At 46.3% G+C, this 22905-nt stretch overlaps 1 protein-coding gene across 1 annotated transcript in view; it reads right to left on the bottom strand.

Annotated features, from left to right (window-relative positions):
• Positions 1-22905, bottom strand: part of LOC138566780 (cytochrome P450 2G1-like) — a 552906-nt gene that overhangs the window by 520017 nt on the left and 9984 nt on the right. Inside the window, exon 3 of the mRNA XM_069644432.1 lies at positions 20772-20921. Coding sequence (XP_069500533.1) covers positions 20772-20921 — 150 coding nt within the window. The remainder of the gene's footprint in view (positions 1-20771; positions 20922-22905) is intronic.

The raw sequence follows: 22905 nt of genomic DNA, 5'->3' as shown, positions 1-22905 counted from the left end.
ACCAGAGGGATGTGTAAAAGAAGGATCGGGAGTATTCGGGTACGTAACAGGGAAACATTGATTCTGGGATATGTACTTTTTGGGACCTTAGAGGATTGGTTATGCACGGAGGGGTTGTTGGATATGGGCGGGATAGTTTAAAACGGAGGAAGCGAGGCAGATGTATTATAAACCATAAAGATTTTAGGTATCTTGCCCTCCTCTTTTTCTTCCTTTCTTGTCTCATACCACATCTCGTCCATCCCCAGGGTTGCGATCTGAGAGTGCCAGCCCTTCTCTGGCCACCAGAATAAGGGATTCTTGAGGTCCACTCGGGAGAATACCATCAGGTGTCTCACAGGAAACAAAGATGGCACCAATATTTATCCCAGCCATCAGCTCCAAATGCAGTGTGGTTTGGCACATTTTATAGGGTGGAAAAGAATAATATCAATGTTCTTAAAAAAATATATTGAACTAGCAACAGACACAAGCTCCAGAGGCTGAAACTAAATATAAGAAACTGTTAAACATTTAAAAAAGAATACATTATAAAACACTTGGAGCTTATGAATGCAGCAGCTGCTGCAAATAGTGTCAAACAGTTTTGGAGACTGGTTGCCAAAGGGTATTGTGGCGAGCGGGAGACATCAGTAATCTGATCTCAGCTGCAAAATGGATGGCATTCTATAAGGAGGTCTTCATAGACTCTCACATAAGAATATCATAGCAGGGAATGAAGAACTAGCATTTAATACCATTTGTCTCCCCAAGTAAGAGATCAAGGCAACTATACTGTTTCTTAAAACTGGAAAGTCCCTGGACCGGACTTTCTCCAGAAATGTACATGTGGCTTAAAGAGTGGTAGACCCCTTTCTAACAGATGTGCATGAAGAAATCTGAATCTCAAGAGATTCTCTTCAGTGTCATGTAAACGCAGTTTAATAGTGCCTATATTTAAAAAGGGCAGTTCCAATGACCAAATTGTTACAGACCAATATCGCTCCTGGACCCTGCATATAAGATCTTTGCAAAATGTCTTCTAGAAAAATGGCATTTGTGAACATTATATTGTGGACGAGTCTTAGATTCAGAAGGGGGAGACCACTCTTTTACCCTGAATACTATAATAGATAAGTGTTGCACAGTGAGAGGAGGACATGCCTATGTGCTCTATTTAGATCTTGAAAAAGTGTTTAATGCTGTTGATTGAAACGTCCTTTGAAAAAATGTTGACATGGTCGGAGTACTAATAAGGTCCTCCAGAATTATAGAATTATGTTACAAAGATACCATAGCATCAGTCCATTTAGCCAGGAAGGGAAACTACATTCCATCATTCCATTCTTCCCCACCAACAGACTGGTGAAGCATGGTTGCACCCTGCCTCCACTTTATTGATATTATTCATATCAAATTGTAATCCATATGTCACAGGAAAAGAGTTTTCTGCAACTGAAATGTATCAGATGTAGTTCTCTCTTATATTCTGATGACCACCCTGGAGGGCCTACAAAAAGGACTTGGGATCCAGAAAATTACCTGGGCGAACACAAGAGTAAAATAAACAAACCAGAACCAATTTGTTGGTATTTGGAAAAGCTAGCAAACCATATAAGTGGTCACTTAATAAAATGAACATAGAAGCGGTCGATGAATATTCTTTTCTATCTTGACATTGATGCAAAGCAGTGAGTGAGCTTCCCACATTAAGAAAACAGCCTAATACGTTTCTATTATAGGTGTGGCGTGCTAAGGCTTGACAAGTGTTTGGATGTGTATAAACTAAAGTTCAGACCAATGGTACTACATTGCAGTGAGATTTGGTGCCGTGTAAAATGTAATCAACTGGAGGTGGTACAAAGCAAATGTGTAATACAGATTGTAGGCCTCCCTCCAGGAACACAAAATGGTGCACTGAGACTAGACCGGGGGTTAGTGAGTCTTACGGTAGCGGCCCAGTCTAGATTTTTAGTCTATTATTTAAAAGAAACACTTGGGATTTGCAATCAATGTAAATCAGAATGTAGGGATTTGTGAAAGAATGTAGCTCAGGGCTCCCTAAAATACTACTGGTACAAGGTAGGTGTTAACCTATGAAACTGTTGGTTAAAGAAAGATGAAAATAAAGACATAAGGTGTTTTGATTCACCATCTAGTCAGAAGGAAGAAGTCAAGATAGAAGCAATCAAAAAGAGAAGAGACAGAGCATAACACAAAACAGCTTTCCTCGTTAGCATTATATACAGATTGCAGACTGGATCAACAAGGGAAATCACAGGGATACAATCTCTGGACTGTATAAGATGGCTGTCTCATTTCCTCCAGGTTCATAATCACTTTTTAGTCCTTCGCAATTATTGACTTTTTTCAGGGTGGTTGAAAAAAGGACATGACTTTCAGCAATTAGTTTTTTAATGAACTATGAAGAATTTGATTATATAAAAAGTCTGGTGGAGTGTGTTAAACAAGCTTTCCTTTTAAGGAAATGAAACATACCTATTGGTATTGTCTTAAGATGGTTTTTTTTAGTGGTTTAGTGTGGTTTGTATGTAAGTTAATATTTAAACAATGAAAAGTTAGTAAGTTATTCAAAATCTAAGTGAAGGCTTTTTTTTTGTTGCTTATATGTTTGACTTAATCATGGAACTTCCTTGGGGGTAAAGAATTTTGAGAATGTGCAAGACCTAGATATAACATTTCCGAACATTAATTCATATTCACATACATAAAAACGTGTTGTGATGTTTTGCTTTGTGATGTGCTTTTGTGTTTGCTGTATTGGTAATGGAAGGAGATGTGTTATATAGTGCCTGTCTGTGTCTGCTGTAAGCTGGTGATGTCATGTGGAATGTTGATGTGTGAATGTGAGAATGTTTGCCTGAAGGTTCCACACTCAGGCAGTTAGTACTCTCCTGCCTGGGAGATGGGTTGCCAGTGTTGATCTTGTCCTTATTCCCATGTAACTGTGACTTAAGAACTGATGATAAACTACTTAAGTAACCCTGGGAAGCCTGGAGGTCACTTTACAACAACATTTTTCATGGATATTGTTCCTTCTGTAAAAATAGCGTGGTATAAACACATTTAGTTACCACATTGCTTCCTCCATCTCTTCTACCGAGCATAATGAGACAGCTGTATTTGGCTTCACAATAATATTTGCTGAGTGTTTTTCTTTAACTCTCTTACCTTACAATGGAATGGCACTTTCTCAGTGATCAAAACATGTTATATATTAGCAAATAATATTGGAAATGTAAACATTACATATACTTGCATGTACGTAAGGCAATAATGCACTTTCTTTACTTTGCTTTCATACCTGTCAATAGGGAAACAACACTAACCCGTACTTGAGCTACAACAAAGACCAAAGCATTTTCATAGGTCACACTATCTGACAAGCCACTAATGTTGACAACCTACTGGATGTAAACTAGGGTATTAGTGAAAATCCTACTTCCAAGCTGGGTCCTTCGATATGTAAATAACTTTAACTTGTCGTCCTTGTGTATCTGATTCTGGGGACTTGTACTGAGCTCATACCCATTGCTGGAACGACATCAAAGGTATCACCGAGTTAGTATTACATGGGTCTCATTACGAGTCCAGTGATAACCTTGCTGATGCTTTCGGTGCGTTGCCGCTGGACTCGTAACACTTTTCCGGTGCCTGACTTCCTGGTGCCACCGGTACCCGTGGATCGGATGTCAGGCGCCGGAAAATGTTTGTCCCCATTCCCAAGGAGTCCTATAGGGCTCCATGCGAATGGAGACACAGAAGCACTGGCATGGTTGCTAAAAGTGCCGGTGCTTCTGTGAAAAATCTGTGGGCAGGGGCAGACCTGCCGGGGGAAATGATCCCTGCCCGCAGAGTTGAAGTGTGGCGGTCTGGAAATGGTTGCCAGTACGCTGCGACCGGCACCCATAATTCCAGACTGCCACACTTTTAATGAGGCCCATCTCTCATAGTTAACCCTTAATCTATGTGCTCAATAGCATCTACACCTTGCTTGTGGCCAAGTCCTTGCTCATCCAGCATCTCCCTCCTCCTGGATGCTGGTCCTTTGCACTACATTCATACTCCTTGGCACAAACCTTAAATGTCAGCTATCATTGTCAGCGTGAAGATGTCACTTCGTCCTATGGTTCTTTCTTCTAAATTGCCTCTAAACATTAAAATACTTTGTTCCATACTGGATACATCCTTATTGTGTCATGTCAAATCTAAACCTTTAATTTAGATATCCTACATTTCGAGTTACAGGATGGCATCAGTATTGTGGCTCCAAGTCATTCATGGAGCAGCAGCCATGATTTAGTTCTGGGAACTGTATCCACTTGGATTCCAATCTTCCAGTGGTTCTATCCTATACAGAATCACTGTCCCATTACATATTGATGGACGTTATAATTTTATGTTGTGCCATTCAATGCTCTTGTTCAAACCTAAGCTGTCGCTTTTAGTCAAGAAAATAAGGTCCTGTTCTTTCCTAAACAACTGTTGCTGAGCTGTAATTCCCCTTATAAAGAACAGTCCATCTTATTTATTCAGGTGCATGTTGATACATAGAAAATTGATTGACCAGTGGTGTTGTTAGAATTTTATTTTTATGTTCATGAAGCTTTAATGATGTGTGATTCTTGTCCTCACTTTTCTTTGAATTTCGTCTATATAGATTAGGCCACATGGCACCAGATGGCATATACCACCATTTCTGAATTGCAATTTGTGAAACACCTTTGGTGCCATGCTGGACCAAGACCTAGTTCTACTTCTGTTCTCCTGATGGATTGTCACAAAATTTGCTGCAAGGTGCATGTCCCACAATTGTATCCATCCCCCATAATTGGGGGAGATTATTCTGCTTCTTTGCCTTCACTCTAATGTCATTTTACATGAGTTGATCCTTCAAATGATTACATCGTTTGAATGCAAACACTAGTGGTTCAATCAGGATGTTACTACCCTCCAACATATTCCAGTTTTTAATGACAATGTTGTTAATTGCATTAGACACACTAGAGGCAGTACCGACAAAGACAAGTTTAATGGAACCGTTTGAATCACAACAGAATTGTTATCCCTTCTTCACTTAAGCCATCACATTGGCACAGACAGGTCACTGTGGGAATCGCTTTAAAAAGTGTCCCTTGTGACAAAATATATGGGTCTACAAAGTGTGCCCCTTCATAGAGTCCACACTGGACAAGCACACTATCTGCAAGAGTGTGGCTCCATGTGCATTTCCTGAACCGCTGAAAATGACAGCTTAACCTCTCACTGTGTGAAATAGCTATGGATTTGTTTGGACCCCTCCCAAATGGTATATGTGTTCTAGTAGCCATGCTTGATTGGTAGCCATGCATGAAACGTCTGCTACCCTGATTGACAAATACTCACTTCTAGATGATCACATGATGTAATCCCAGCTCTAGTCCATGTTCACCGTTTATAGGATCCAAAGTGTAGTGAAATGGTACAATGGTCCTCTGTTTAGCAGTCAAGACTGTGGATTATTTGCTGATTATCTCAGATGTCATCACTGGAAAAGTATACCCTTGTGGACAGAGGCAACTGGAACTGTTGAAGGTTTCATGGGAAACCTGAAGCGAACTTAACATACGTCATATCACAAAAGGATCATTCTTACAGGCTCTGCGCCAACTACCATGAGACTATCAAAATACTCCACATAGTACGGCTGGAACATGTTTGTCTGAAGTGATGTTTAATCATAACATTCATACAAGGATACCTCACAAGCCTGAGTAAGGTTTAGGCAAGAATCAATAATCAAACATGCAACAAAGAGACAATGACAACAAAAATAAAATGAAACCATATGCGGTATGAAGAGAGGAGCTAAATCAGCAACTTTTAACAAAGGCAATTGTGTCCTAGTATGAGAACCTCAGCCAAAGAAGATGGTGCATGCATTCAGCACAGTGCCTTTATCCATAGCAGCCGTTAAAAGATCAGTGGTTTTGGATTGATGGGCTGGGTATCATATCACATAGAATGTATTATTTTTCAAGGCACCCCTGACCAATGACATTGCCTATGAAAATGTGATGTCAAATAATTCAGACATCTGTAGCTCAGATGATATGGATGAAGATATCAATACGATGGACATTGACATCGATGAGAAAGACTGCCTCTGCTGTTTAAGTAGCAAGGGATTTAGTGTCCTCTCTCTCTGTTCATGTGTTAGGAAGAGAGGAGGACACTCTTCCAGGGACGCTTTACTTCGTTTTACATGGATCGTGCTTTGGACTCCAATTTCAAAACCAACTTCATTGCCCACAAGGCTTGTTCACCATTTGGAGGCAGCACCTATGTAACCTGGGACGTGCGCGCAAGTCCCCTCAAGTCCCGCTTTGCTGCAAGACTCTGCTGCTGTTCCAGGGACGCTTTACTTCGTTTTACACTGATTGTGCTTTGGACTCCAATTTCAAAACAAACTTCATTGCCCACAAGGTGAACATACTGCAGTGACTTTTTGATAGTTATACTATCCCTCCCATCATATACTAAACGTTGTTTATTGTTACCTTCTCATTGTTTAGGCGTGTTCACCATTTGGAGGCGGCACCTATTTAACGCAGGGACGTGCGCGCACCGCACGCACCCAAACAATTCCCCTCAAGTCCCGCTTTGCCGCTTAGCCACAGAGCGGTGGTGCTGGGATGGGGAAATCTTGCTAATCGATCCATAATTGGACCATTTGATATCTTTGAGGGTGAATGAACTTATTTGCCCTTGCACTTGTAAGTCAGTTCTATTTTGCTACAGTGTTGTTCTGTGGTTGCCTTATTTAATAGTTAAGGTAGTTGTTTAGCATAATTGTTTGAGAGAACTTTACTTATGCAACCGTGTACCCTCAAGTCAAACATACCTAATACAGTCCCTCAAATAGGCACCCCGTTGCATTCAGTCTCGAGCAAAGTAAAAGACAAATCAAAAAGAGTGTCTTCTTGTACATCTATTACACTCACGCCTCGAGTCAAAAATCGAGTAAAATCTCCAACCTCGAGCAAGGACATCAGACAGTTTTGCCCTCCACTGAAAATCACGTCTCAGGATTCCACTTCTCCCGTGTTACAGATCGGTTCTCTTCCCGTTACAACAACGAATCAAGAAGACTTTCAAGACTCACCAAACTATGCGACTCAAGCTGTCACTCCATCTGCACTTCTGTCTGGTTCGCCCAAAGCAGCTCCAATAAACCAAGAAGAATTACAAAAGTCAATAAAAGCCACAGCTCAAGGATCTATTGACACTTCTTTAGCGCAGTCTAGCGCCTCTCAGAGTGCGTCCACAAACCACGAAGACATCCAAAATCATGAGGAGCTCCCAGTATCTGATAATACAATGTTACAAGCACTCAAGATCTCCGAAAAAGATAAACTATTGCGACCGCAGTTAGACCAAATTGAGGAAATCTCAGACACTGAGGACAAACAAGAAGTTTTCTCTAAAGTTTCAATTCATGCAAGTACCCGAGGAATAAATTAATCTCTGAATTCTGCATCACCGGATTACCGCCAACGATGCTCAATGGATTCCTCCATTTCTCTAGCTCCCTCATATATTCTTCCTACTCCTAGACATTGAGCTTCCTCTAGAGAAAAAGTGACAACATCTTCAAACTCTGGCTTACTTGAATTTACATTGGTGGCAGTAAAATCAACAATCCAAAGTTTACTTAAACTCTTTGAGTCGCTCGAGTTAAAAATCAATATTCAAACTGAAAAGATTGATCAAATTACAACATGGATTAAAACACATCCTCATCAGAGATTGTTGCCCTTACAACATGTTTCAGTGGAAAATGAAATCACTAAGGCAACTCCAAATGTGTCAATACCATCAGCACTTTTAGCAAATCCAATCCAAATTCTACCTTCTTTTGAGCATATCATCTGCCCAATTGAATCTGATATTCCAACAACAGCGGACCATAACTCATCATGGATAAGTGTGGACAATAATCCGACAATCGCAAAGCAACAACTAAATAAACGCCCTCGTGCTAAATATAAGGCAAGGCACCTTATTACCAAACCTTATCAATCAACCAACAAAACAGTGAAAGTCAACGATCTTTCATCTCGCCCTGTTTGAATTGATTTAACCAAATCCACGAAAACTCCTTGTAAACAAACTAAGGTGGATGGACAATTGCCTGAAAATCAACTTCCCACAATACAAATTGAAAACCCGTCCTCTCCTCCAACGAACCACTCACCACTGAACCAACTTGTAATTGCTTTGGATGATGATATACTTGATCCCTACCATCAAGCAACTACACAAGTCCCTGCGCGAATTCCACAAATGCAGTGGATATCGTCCCTCAGCCGGCTATTGCACAGCAAGCATGTAACTCAAAAGACATTTATACTCAGAATGATACAATTAAAGCAGCGGATGATGCATATCTTTCACAACTCGCAATTAAAACAAATGCGGTGGTTCCTGTAAATGAGTCACACAAGATTCTAAAGCAAGTGAAATCCAGCCTAAATTGAACCAACAGGTGAACCTGGAACAATCGAGACAATTGACCTTAATGAACTTCCCGCAGGCAATACCTAAGGAAGGAAAGCAATCTCACACAACGAACGAACAAAACAAGATCATAAAGACATCTATTGAAACATACCTTGTGCAACATAACCTGGCGCCAAATCATAGCGCTCAGTTAAGAAACACAGAACCAAGAGTGTCATATACAAACTGCAACGCTTCGTCTAATGATTTCGCACTACGACAGAGGACTCCCATTCCTGTAAAAAACCCTCCGCACAAAAACCAACACATGACAGAGGGTCCTAATAATAAGCAGCAGAATCTGCTGAGCAGCCCCTCATCAACAGTATAATCTTTCAAGAGCAAGTGTTTCAACATCTTTAATGACATCCCTGAACTAGAAGATCTGACATCAGCAGACATTGACCAAGTGGAATTCATTTGTGATGTGAATTTATCCATAGTTCAGTTATGGATGAAATCTGGTCTAGTGCTGAACACGTTATGGCGAGCAAAAATTGAATTATTCAGAATGGGCTTCCTTCTGGCCCAAGATCCCGAAAGGAAGAACTACGAAACTTCATGTGAGACACAAAAGCCCAAAAGCCGATGCCTAACTGAATGTCAGTGCACTTACTGTACCTTGGACCAAAAAATTATTAATGAACAGCATAACCATCATTGCAGCAAGGACCTTCCGAAAAGCAATCACGTTCTTTTACACTTATAAGTTGGAATACGAGGGGTCATAGCCATTTGCAATGGGAACAAAACATCAATCTCTCTGAGGCGGATATAGTAAACCTTTCAGGAAACCTGGATGACCACTCTTCCTATATGGGACAATCATGACATAGCCTTCACCCCAGCAATATTAGCGCAGAAGGGACGCCCTATGGCGGGTCTCTTAGTAGCTGTCAAATCTAGTTCAGCCATCAAATTACACCAATGGGCTAGTCTGAACAGCTATATGAAACTTGTTAAAATTACACTTGACGTCCATGTTCTGGCTCTAATTAATTTATATAGAAACCCTGCAGCAGTATCGGATGGCCTTTTCTATAGAGACTCGTCCATGTTATTTTAACTGATTGCAAAAACGAACGGAATTACATCTATCATTCTAGCTGGAGATCTTAATCTCGATTTCATTAAAACAACCAGTGGGAAGAAAACCCAAGAAATAAATAAATGGAACAGATATATGAACCATCTCGGCATGCGAATGGCCAATGGCTCCCTGCCTGGTGACATTCCATCCCATTCCACCTGGCAGAGAGGTGCATCAACTAGTACGATCGACTACATTTATCTATCGAATGCGCAATTCATGCAGTCAACAAGTTTCAAAATAATAATGCAGTATGCAAGTGATCACCATATGTTAATGCTAACTTGGCCTAGGATTAGCCCTGATAATCAACAAAAGCGCTCTTGGATGTCCCAAACTCTAAGTATAAACAACGATAAAACATGCTTCAAGTGGACCCCAAAGTCTCTGCATGCATTCAACGAAACCTTGTGTGAACAACTAAGATCATGTCAATCACAATCTTATGTAGATGCCTTGTCAATGTATAAAAATCTTTATATTCCTATCAGGAATAAACACAACCATGCGTTTGACCAACATATGCAACAGGCAAAGAAAGCATACCATAGAGAACTGCGAGCTATTAGCCGTCTACCTTTGATTGAGAGGATCAAAGTTCGCAAGGTCATTAAATCTCGTTTCAGAACCTGGGACAGATCCTACAAGGGTACATTTTTCCAACAAGATGGTGAAGCTTTCCTAGTGGCTACATCAAATAAAAACTCAGCTAAAATTTGGCAATTGTTAAATGTAAATTCAATTCATAATCAATTCCATTCACAAGTAAACAGAGTCTCTGAAACCCAGTGGATTGCACATTTTACAGCTCTTTATGCGGCCAAAAACCCAACCTAGATCACCGTGGAACTTAGAATGCTCGGAGACCATAATAGAAGAACTCATATTGAAATAATCCTCTTCATGGGCTGCTGGGCCAGAAGGAATCACCAATCAAATGCTAAAACAGTATCCCAAACATTGGGCAATCAACAAATTCTTTTTATAGAGAAAATCCCAGATACATGGCATACTTACTTTATAGTACCAATCTTTAAAAAGGGCGACCGTGGACCACCGTCAAACTATCGACCAATAGCTCTTTTGGACTCTCCAGGCAAAATCTTTAATCGGTTAGTCTTAAGAGATTTCAATAAATGGTCACAGTCATCCAATTCTCGCGATCGAAATCAAACAGGCTTTGTTCCAGGTCTTGGGACTTCAGTCAACCTAATGATACTTAGGGGGTAATTCATAGAATTCAGCGCACAAGTGGCGCACGCGGCTGGCGCACAGTGTGCGCGTACGAATCCCTGCGCCAGCCGCGTGCGCTAAAATCCATTTCCGCGCACAGCGTATTCATGGATTCCAGCCACCAAAACCAGCCGTGGCGCACAGTGGCGCAGCAACCCTGCAGCAGCGCCAGTTACGCCCCCAAGAACGCCTCTCGCGCAGGGAAAAGCCATCAATATACCCAATCCAGCGCAAAGGGCTGCGCTAACCCTGTACCAGCACAGCAAGCAGGCTACGTGTATCACTGGGGTGCGCGGGAAGTACCTCACGCGATTCAATCAGGGTACGTGTATTTCGGGGTGCTATCAGCAGGGTACGTGTATTTCAGGAGTGCGCGGGAAGTTCCACACGCGAATGGCCTGGGCGCGTGTATTTCAGGGGTGCGCGGGAAGTTCCACACGCGATTGGCCTGGGCGCGTGTATTTCAGGGTGCGCGGGAAGTTCCACACGCGAATGGCCTGGGCGCGTGTATTTCAGGGGTGCGTGGGAAGTTCCACACGCGATTGGCCTGGGCGCGTGTATTTCAGGGGTGCGCGGGAAGTTCCACACGCGAATGGCCTGGGCGCGTGTATTTCAGGGGTGCGCGGGAAGTTCCACACACGATTGGCTGAGCGCGTGTATTTCCGGGGTGCGCGGGAAGTTCCACACGCGATTGGCCTGGGCGCGTGTATTTCAGGGGTGCGCGGGAAGTTCCACACGCAAATGGCCTGGGCGCGTGTATTTCAGGGGTGCGCAGGAAGTTCCACACGCGAATGGCCTGGGCGCGTGTATTTCAGGGGTGCGCGGATAGTTCCACACGCGATTGGCCTGGGCGCGTGTATTTCAGGGGTGCGCGGGGAGTTCCACACGCGAATGGCCTGGGCGTGTGTATTTCAGGGGTGCGCGGGAAGATCCACACGCGATTGGCCTGGGCGCGTGTATTTCAGGGGTGCGCGGGAAGTTCCACACGCGATTGGCCTGGGCGCATGTATTTCAGGGGTGCGCGGGAAGTTCCACACGCGAATGGCCTGGGCGCGTGTATTTCAGGGGTGCGCGGGAAGTTCCACACGCGATTGGCCTGGGCGCGTGTATTTCAGGGGTGCGCGGGAAGTTCCACACGCGATTGGCCTGGGCGCGTGTATTTCAGGGGTGCGCGGGAAGTTCCACACGCGAATGGCCTGGGCGCGTGTATTTCAGGGCTGCGCGGGAAGTTCCACACGCGAATGGCATGGGCGCGTGTATTTCAGGGGTGCGCGGGAAGTTCCACACACGATTGGCCTGGGCGCGTGTATTTCAGGGGTGCGCGGGAAGTTCCACACGCGATTGGCCTGGGCGCGTGTATTTCAGGGGTGCGCGGAAAGGTCCACACGCGAATGGCCTGGGCGCGTGTATTTCAGGGGTGCGCGGGAAGTTCCACACGCGATTGGCCTGGGCGCGTGTATTTCAGGGGTGCGCGGGAAGTTCCACACGCGATTGGCCTGGGCGCGTGTATTTCAGGGGTGCGCGGGAAGTTCCACACGCGAATGGCCTGGGGGAGCGTTGCGTGTATACCAGGGGTGCGCGGAAAGTTTTACACTCAATTTCAGCAGGGTACGTGTATTTCAGGGGTGCCGGGGAGTCCTACATGTGATTTGACAGGGTGGGTCCTCCCAGGTGTTCCCTGTACACCCTCCACGGCCCCTGCAGGCAGCCCACACCACAGGGGACTACCCTGCATACCTGGTCATGTCCCGCAGGCAGCCCACCCAACATGGGCATGCCCCCCAGCAAAGGCACATGTCTCCTTGAACTAATGAACACCAACTCATGTCCCCTTGCACCCCCACCCCCAGCACAGTGGGGCACCTGCCAGCAGGCCCCCACCCATGTCCAACTCATGTCCCCTTGCACTCCCCACCCCCCAGCACTGTGGGGCACCTGCCAGCAGGCCCCCATCCATGTCCAACTCATGTCCCCCACCACCCCCACCCCCCAGCACTGTGGGGCACCTGCCAGCAGGCCCCCACCCATGTCCAACTCATGTCCCCCTGCACCCCCACCCTCCAGCACTGTGGGGCACCTGCCAGCAGGCCCCCACCCATGTCCAACTCATGTCCCCTTGCACCCCCACCCCCCAGCACTGTGGGGCACCTGCCAGCAGGCCCCCACCCATGTCCAACTCATTTCCCCTTGCACCCCCACCCCCAGCACTGTGGGGCACCTGCCAGCAGGCCCCCACCCATGTCCAACTCATGTCCCCTTGCACCCCACCCCCCAGCACTGTGGGGCACCTGCCAGCAGGCCCCCACCCATGTCCAACTCATGTCCCCTTGCACCCCCACCCCCCAGCACTGTGAGGCACCTGCCAGCAGGCCCCCAACCATGTCCAACTCATGTCCCCCACCACCCCCACCCCCCAGCACTGTGGGGCACCTGCCAGCAGGCCCCCACCCATGTCCAACTCATGTCCCCTTGCACCCCCACCCCCAGCATTGTGGGACACCTGCCAGCAGGCCCCCACTCATGTCCAACTCATGTCCCCTTGCACCCCCACCCCCAGCATTGCGGGGCACCCTCCACCAGGCTCTCGCCCATGTCCCATCCATGCCCCCCTGCACCTGGGTCCCAACAATCCCCAATCATGTCCGTAATGGCCATCCTCCCCTGCCAAAAGGCCCAACCAACTATCACATCCACCCACATATCAAAGGCAATTACATGTTACACACCCAATGTAAATAATGCAAATGAACACATGTCTGTCACACACAATGGCTGCAAGTGAATGGTAAAACACCCATCATGACATGCATGAAAGTAATGAGATGATACGACACATTGAAGGATGAAAATAAAAATGTATTGAACATCAACTAGAATGGAAATGAAATGAGAAAAACCACAAAGCAAAACAACAAAAAGAAGATGAATGTCCATGAAAAAAATCCAAAAAATCAAAAAATCCATAGAAGAACTATTTACAAGACAATCCCGGGTCCATGAGCCCAACCAAATGAAACCTAACTATGTCAACTAACTAAAAACTGAACTATATACAAAAAAGTGCCGCATTGTCCAATCGCAACCAAATAAAAAAAAAATAATTTAAAGGAAACCTACCACTAACTATATAACTATATACAAAGGCAGCGGGCTAGTCCGACGGCTCACTGGTTGTTGTCATGTTGTCGTTCAATGGCTTGGAGGCGGGCATGTTCCCTGGCCCCGAGGTCCCGCAGGGATAATGCAGTGTCCAGCTCCAACTCCCTGCGAAGACCCTCGAGGCACTCAGCCCGCCTCAGTGCCCTCCGCATGGAGTCCTCCGCCTTGACCATTGTGAGCCGTTCCTCCTCTGCCCGCTGCCGCTCCGCACCTATCTGCTGGCACAAACGCTCCCACACGGAAGCCACTCCCATTCCAGGGTTCTCCTGCCCTCCGGCCGATGCCTGAACCCCTGATGTTGATGGCCCCGAGCCATGATGCCTCCCACGTTGAGCCTGCTGCTGCCTCCGACGCAACTGCCTGTGCCAGCACGATGGCATCCAGGCTGATGGAAACCACCGACGCCGTCGTGCACGTGCCCTGCCCGATGATGCCGTCACATCCTCCATCTGCTGGGGTCCAGTTGCTGGTGTGTCCACCCCTGCTGGACCTCTGACTCCCGACTGTGGCAGAGATGGGATCCCCACCGAGCTGGCTGCATTGGTCAGGGCAGGTCCACAGGGGGCCCTGGTGGCATCTGGGCCGGAAGACGGCAAGGAGAACGACTGGCGTATAGTCTTCACAGAGGAGGAGAGGGCCGCCAGATTGGCCGACACATGCAGGGAACCCCCCAACATGGACGATCCCAATTGGGCCACGTCGGCACGGTGCTCTTCGTGATGACGTGCATGCTCCTCCTGGGAAGCACGCATGGCATCACGAATCACAGCCGTGCGCATCTCAACCCCAATCAGGACCTTCTCCATACGGCGAGGGGTCCCCTCGTCCGCAGGTGGAGGGGAGTCAGATGACATGGACATCCCCTCTACCTGCGGACGGGCCTGGGACAGGGCATCCCTGCTGGTGCATGGTGGTGCACCCACAGGGTCAGGGACAGCGACATGCACAGGCCCCTCCACGGTGACCTGTGCTGCCTCCTGCCCCTGCCCCTGGACTGCACCACTTGCACCAGCAGGGATGCCCCCACCAGGCCCCATGTGCGCCTCAGTGGCGGCCTCCTCCTCCTCTGTGGAAACCACCAACCTGGATGGCTCCTCACCGTCTTCTGCCGTAGCAGGCCCCTGTGGGGGCTCACCCACCCCTTCCGCTGCAGCCGTGGGGGCATCCCCACCGCCTTGCTCCACAGCGCCGTCTCCGCCCTCTTCTTCACTAGCCGCTGCGTAGAGGGAGACATAGAACACAAGCATCAGGGTACTGTACAATGGTCCCCTAGACAGGAAGCAATAGCAGATGAGTGCCACTGTCAAAGTACACTTCCATCATGTTCCTCCACAACACATGTGTCAGTCCAGGCAAAACACACACAGTGACAGTCATGGTGCATGCCATGGACATTTCCATACATGTCCAATGGACTCTCGAAACATACAATGTAATGGTACTCACATGCATCATGGGTCATGCCTATCACATGCACACACTTCACCTCAGTCACATCCATCTGGCCCCGTACACCCCAATCACAGTGGATACAAGGATGACTAGGCTGCATCAGTGATTCTGTACATTGTCACAGACATGTGTCATGCATCCATGGCATTCACAAGTCACAGACACGCAGGTCAGGCACACAGACATGGATACCATATATGTACCTGGCATCAGCACCCATCCCTCACCCCCACCCATGTCCAGGAACAGAGACTGCCATGCTCTCATGTGTACAATCTGCATAGGGCTCCCCATGTCGCATTTAAACACATGCAACGACTGTGCGGTTCACACATTGCTGATCGCACATGCATTACCATGATGTCCCTGCACACATACATGCGTACATGGCCTATGTCACACATACAGGCAAGTATCAGACAACCAGCACACTGCAACATGCCCTGTCTCACACAGAAATGCTTGGCCACTTACCGCTCAACTCCAGACGGGTCTCCCTCTCAAGGACCTGGGCATGGAGCGCTGGGTGTACGCGTTCCAGGACCCTCATCTGGATGGAACTGATGCGGCCCCAGCCCCCCTCCACGAGGCGCCGGGCCTTTATGAGGGTCCTGGACCTCAAGTCTTCCCAGCACTTCTTGACCTTCTGGATGGTGCGGGTTGCCCCCCCTCCGCGTTGATGGCAACCACACAGTCGGCCCAGATCCTCTCCCGTCCTTCCTTGTTGGCGCGGGACGATCCGAAGAGGGCATCATACTGCCCCAGGACTTGCTCCACCAGGACACCAACTTCGGTGGCAGTGAAGCTGGTGCCCCTCTGCCCCTCTGGCCGGGGGTTGCCACTGGTGCCAGATGTGGATGTGCCCGACATGGCAACCCCAGGGGCAGGAGTGGGTGGGCAACTGGGTCCTGGGGCTGGGCTGTGGAGCGATGTTATCCGAGTCGGGAGTCTTCTGTTCCAGCAGGGGTGGACACAGCAACTGGACCCCTGCAGATGGCTGATGTGCAGGCACCAAATGGTAGGGCACGGTGGCAGCAGGCAGGCAGGCAGGCAGCAGCAGATGGCACGTGGGAGGCTGCTCGGGGCACTGGGGGGCAGTAATTCGGCCTTCTGGGCAGGAGCGTGGTCTTCCGTGTGTTTTCGCGTGGCCAGCTTGATACGGAGTGATTTGGCACGTGAAAATCCTGCACGTCAGCGTGAAAATCGAGGAAAGGCCCTTAGCGCATAAGCACGTCAGCACGCGTACGGGAATTCATTGGACCAAAGGCCCTTACAGTGTAAGCGCGTCTGTGACGTTTTGCGCACGGGCGTTGCCCTGGCAGGGCTTGGAGATCCCGCGTGCCTTTATGTTCTGTATGTGCTTTTCGTGCGGTGCGTGTGTTTTCCATCCGTTGGGGTTCACACGCTATTACTTCACAGCGGGTGTTGGCTACGCGTTCTTCTACACGCAAGGCAGGCGGTGAGTGGTACCCCGCTCCCCCAGGCCCGATCGCGTGAAAAAGTTCACGCGAACCCCTGATATACACGTAGCCCGCCCCCAGGCCCGGCTCCCCCAGGCCCGATCGCGTGAAAAAGTTCACGCGAACCCCTGATATACACGTAGCCCGCTCCCCCAGGCCCGATCGCGTGAAAAACTTCACGCGAACCCCTGAAATACACGTAGCCCGCTACCCCAGGCCCGATCGCGTGAAAAACTTCACGCGAACCCCTGGAATACACGTAGCCCGCTCCCCCAGGCCCGATCGCGTGAAAAAGTTCACGCGAACCCCTGAAATACACGTAGCCCGCTCCCCCAGGCCCGATCGCGTGAGAAACTTCACGCGAACCCCTGAAATACACGTAGCCCGCTCCCCCAGGCCCGATCGCGTGAAAAACTTCACGCGAACCCCTGAAATACACGTAGCCCGCTCCCCCAGGCCCGATGGCGTGAAAAACTTCACGCGAACCCCCGATATACACGTGCCCCGCTCCCCCAGGCCCGATCGCATGAAAAACTTCACGCGAACCCCTGAAATACACGTAGCCCGCTCCCCCAGGCCCGATCGCGTGAAAAACTTCACGCGAACCCCTGAAATACACGTAGCCCGCTCCGCCAGGCCCGATCGCATGAAAAACTTCACGCGAACCCCCGATATACACGTGCCCCTGAAATACACGTAGCCCGCTCCCCCAGGCCCGATCGCGTGAAAAACTTCACGCGAACCCCTGAAATACACGTAGCCCGCTCCGCCAGGCCCGATCGCATGAAAAACTTCACGCGAACCCCCGATATACACGTGCCCCGCTCGCACAGGCCCAATTGTGTATGTTGCCACTTTTGTAATGCGCAGGGACGATACCGCCTGCCTTCGTGTGGCGGACGTGTTTCGGCTTGTGCGTGTCTTTCGCTGTGCGTGGCTTTGCCCTATTGGATTCCATGAATACGTGTGGTTCGGGTGCGTGTGGGCGTTCCGTCTGCTTCCCTGCAGTACATCCCCAGTTACGCCCTTGTTTTCGCGAGTTGTTCCCCATTCCGCGCGTTACGCCCCGTGTTCCACCCACTTTCTAGTGTATGCGCCGAGGTTGTGCGCTTTCACTGTGCGCGTCGCGCACGTCTTTCGGGATGTTGCAGTGACGTGTGCGCCATGCACGGGTTTGGCGCACATCCCGAGGTAAACACGCGCAGGGACTTCCATGAATCGCACACGTGCGCGTGCGCCTGTTTTTTTCCGCTTGCGCCTGCTTGCGCCTGCTTGCGCGAAGATTTTCGGTGCACGTTTGTTCCATGAATCGGCCCCTTAATGCTTTAAAAGAACAAGCAAAAAATAAAAACACATCATTGTTCTTTGTGTTTATTGATTTAAACGTGGAATTTGACTTTGTCTCAAGAGTGAAATTAATTGAGAAATTGATCAAAGCCAATGTCCCCAGGATCTGATTGACATCATCTTTATGTTGCACTCCTCAACCTCCATTCAGGTTCATCTGACCTTTATGGGATTGCTGTCTGCTGTAATAGGAACTTCAAGAGGGCTGAAGCAGGGTTGTATTCTGGCTTCGGCCCTGTTTAATGTTTTCATCCATGTTAGAGATATTTTCACCCATATTGCCCCAGACTTGCCAAAGATAAACTCGATTGCAATACAAGCATTATGGTATGCTGATGATCTTGTTCTTATCTCTAAGACCCCTACAGGACTGCAAAAGCTGATATCTGTTCTTACTGTTACTTTGATCAAAACGAACTGTCAATGAATGTAAAAAAGTCACAAATTGTAGCATATACCCCTAAACCAACATGCAGAAATAAATTTGTATGGAGGGTCGAAAACATAACCTTCGATGTTGTATCTCACTATAGAAACCTGGGTTTACCATTTGAAGGCAATAACTCTGCCTCAGTGCACATACATATGTTACAAGATATGTTAACATCAGCCATATCTCAAACCAAAATAATACTTTATAAATATGGTAAATTCACCATTAAGCCAGCGCTCCTCTTTTGGCAACAAAACGTTTCTCCTGTTTTGTTGTATGGGTTAGAATCAAGAGTTAAAACTTCTACCCAATTCTTGAATAAACTAGAAGCTAAGTTCTGGAGACAGATGCTCAATGTACTACAATCCACCCCTGGTCCATGTTTGAGATATGAGTTGGGTCTTATATCCTTAAGGGCGAAATACCATTGGCAACTATGTGCCCTTCTGCGCAAATGTCTTGTAAATACCAATGAACTGTCAATTCTTGCTATACTAGCGTCCTATCTGTTTACATCAAACCATGTTTTCATCCAGAAAGGGACTAGATATGTTTATCAAGTCCTGGCAAGGTAGATGTCAACTTGGAAACACTTATAATGAATCCTGTGAGAGCTAAAAATAAAATCTTCCTCCAAGATTGGATTCTAACACGTTCATTATGCCTGCAGTATAAGCACTTTAATAACAAATGCTATGTTGAAAAGAGTATTGGAGTTGTTGAAACTTATTTGATTAGAGCCCCCTCACCACAAATACGTATGGCAATTGTGAGAATGCGATTTAACTGATGGCTCACCCGAGATGTCTTGGTCCAACGTAAGCAAATTGGTGTGTCGTAGAACACCTAATTGTAGAATGTACAGCTCTGATTTCCATGAGAGACAAATTGTTTGAGAAACATATGCCCACAGTTGCAAATGTGCAGCCTGAATTTAGATGGGCTTTCCTTCTTAACTCTGCCAATATGAGCCTACACATAGCCTTGGTGCATTTTCTTACTACACTTCTCCTTGATGATGGAATTGGATATTGTACGAATGGCGGGATTCTTTGACAGATTTGATGTTATTCATGTTACCTTTTATTTCATGTAATGGATATATGTAAATAGCCAAGGTTTATGTCTGTAAACAATTTAGAATGTTTTCTTTCTGTAACTTAGTACAAACTTATGAAATGTTTATTGTAAACTGAAAAAAGTACATTGATTTCTGCTAAACGTCAATAAAAGAAAAGAGAGGAGGACACCAGAAATGTGCCAGGCTCTGTTTTTCATGTTCTACTATGTACTACTAGGAATTAGCTTCCAAAACAGTTGTGCATTTTTACATCTGATGCACACCACAACAATTAATGCTGGCCACCATGGAGATGCAAATAACCTACAAGCGGAATACAGAGAGGGTTTCCAGCATCACCCGTCCACATGAATATTCCATGCACCTTAAGGTGCAATCATATTTACAATCGGGAAATGGTGGAAGAAGAGACAGAGCACATCGTTTTCTGCATCCCTCCATCTGAGTTTTAGAATCATGGAAATGACCTGGTTCTTACTTTACAGGTGAATCACTTGTCTTTCTCTGTAAACTTCTATCCAACCACTTTTATGCCGTATTTAAAATGACTCACAGTATGTTTCAAACCAGAAGTGCACCAGAAACATTTATTTATAGAATATCACATTGCTTCATGTATTAAACTTTTCGGGCATAACTCGCCATCCCGTTATGCAATCTCTCATTCATGACAGGGGACCAGTGCCCTCTATTCAGATTTCTCATCACTCTCAAGTACTATCTCCTTTTTCACCAGCAGTATGAACGTTTGCTGCATAATTACATGAAAGAAAATAACACTATGTAAATAACCTTGCTGTAAATATGCCTCATGTACATATTGCATTTCCACATATTTTGGTTTTAAACTAGTTGCTTGTTTCTTGTGGTCACAGGGACACAAATGTATGCATCTCCGCATTGTGTACTTCAGTGTCCTGTACCTGTACTAGGATGGTGTATAAGAAATTGAATTTAGGACTCACTGTCAATTACCTTTGGTTTTTCTGAATTCTTCTACAAGAAACCGGGCCTCCTCCTGGATCTGCTTCTCAAGACTGCTCTTCCCCATTCCAAAAGTTCTCAAAGCCTTGAGAGAGAATCGATGCAGCTGTTTCCAACGCTCGCCACTGCTGACTATGATACCTGTAAAGGTCACAAAAACATTGATTTATTAAGCACTACAATAAATGCAAGTTTCTGAAAATTAAGACATGACATTGGAAAGACGGCATGTATGTCTGATCATATGGTCCTGTGTATTCTATTCACAGTGTTGACTGCTTTTCCCATAGCTAGACTGTGGTATCATTGGTGTAAGTAACATCTCACAAAACAAGAGCAGGATGCATTGAAAAATCTTCAGGACAATGAAAATATAATCAAACTAGCTGAGAACGGCAGCAATATAGTGCTGATAGATAGGTTAGACTACATTAAAGAAGCAGAGAAATAGTTCAATGGCTGTAAACGTTATGAGAGATTGCCTGCAAATCAGATTAAACAAATACCTCAGGATTGGTCTTAAAAATGAAAGAATGGCTGCATCTAGGAATACTAGATGAAGATGAGTATCAATATTTGAATGTACGAGATTCAATTTTGGCAACTATCTTTATCCTTGTGTTGTAGGTCAGAAGGAGGAGACAGACCAATGGCTGCCATTAGCAACACTATTTTTAAGAAAATAAAGAGAAAATGCCTACCTTTCCCTGACCTATGAGATTCCCTAATAAACACAACTAAACTAGGGTGCTCGTTGTCAGAGGTGAAGTCAATAACCATAAGTCTGCAATCCGTCCAACAACTAACTTGTGCTAACCCTACCACTACTACTACAAAACAAAAAGGCCAGGAAAATGACTACCTTCTCCTGGATTGCTTCTCAGCAAAGTCCACCTTAATTAGGGATTTTTCGCTATCCCTTGTATTAAGTCTTTCAGTTCCCTCCAGGTACTTTCCCAGGCACCAGTACCTTGTTTCCCTTAATCCTTCAATTTTCTCTCTGGATTTTATCTGGTTCTTGATTAAGTCTCATACTGGGGTTTGAATTTCACAATTCCTCTTTCTTCTTCCGGATGAACAAATCTGTACTTGAAACAATCTCCTTTCCCTTGTATATTTATCTTCCCACTAAAACACTTATTTTGGGTTCTTACTTGGCTTTCACTCTTCTTAGTATCACAACATTCACTGGGATGAGTATGATGAGTCCCTGAATGATTCTCACACTCTTTATGCTTTTGAAACTTGTTGGGTTGAGTATCATAAGTCCCTAGATGATTCTCACACTCTTTGTAATTTTGGTAAGTACTAGGACAAGTACAGGTGTTCCAATCTTTATATTCTGTCTACTGCCATTCGTAAGTATGATTGTCCCATTTACTTCTCACACCCCACTACCCGGGTATCCCACTCTCCCCATTACCTTGAATGCAATCGGACCATGTCACCAGGTCAGAGTTATTCTTTCCTTCTGCTCTGTATTCTGTCATGATAGTTTGTCTGCCTTCTTCCGTCTCCAACATGCTTTGGCGTGTAGGTGTATCTTTCATCACCTCTCTCTCTACTCTCTTCTGGGATTCTCTGCTGTTTGGCAGACCCGCTCTGTTCTATCCTCAGCATGCTCTACTCTCAGCACAACAGAGTTGGGACTCCTCTGCAGTCCTGTTTTGGTGTCCCTCCAGGGACTTTCAGACTTGGGACAGTCTCTCTCCACTCTCCTACTCTCCTCTCCTGATAAGGCATTCCAACCACTTCGCCTCTCTTGCGGTTTGACGATGTGCAAACCAGCATTCTCCCTGATTTACCAGGTTCTCTCTGCCAACGATTTTAAAATTCCCGGGTCTCACTTCCAAGTTTTCTTGGCCCTCCCACTTTTATTACAAGTATATTGCTCTCAGTATAGTCCTTATTTTGTGTTGGAGCTACGGTCTTGACAACTCCTTCTGGTTTCTTCATCCCAGTGATTGCCACACAGGTATTCTTTACTACTCCTGTGTTCTCATTCTTCACAGTACCAGGTTGATATGTGTCTTCTATTATTATGCTACAATAGCATATGTAAGAGAAGTCTAGTTGTCTGTCAACTGTTAGGGTATTCCTGGATGTTTCATGAAAATGAAAATGG

The sequence above is a fragment of the Ambystoma mexicanum genome, chromosome 2p, assembly GCF_040938575.1.
Source record: "Ambystoma mexicanum isolate Mex_15411 chromosome 2p, UKY_AmexF1_1, whole genome shotgun sequence".
NCBI classification, from domain to species: domain Eukaryota; kingdom Metazoa; phylum Chordata; class Amphibia; order Caudata; family Ambystomatidae; genus Ambystoma; species Ambystoma mexicanum.
This window is presented reverse-complemented; position numbering and strand designations above follow the sequence as displayed.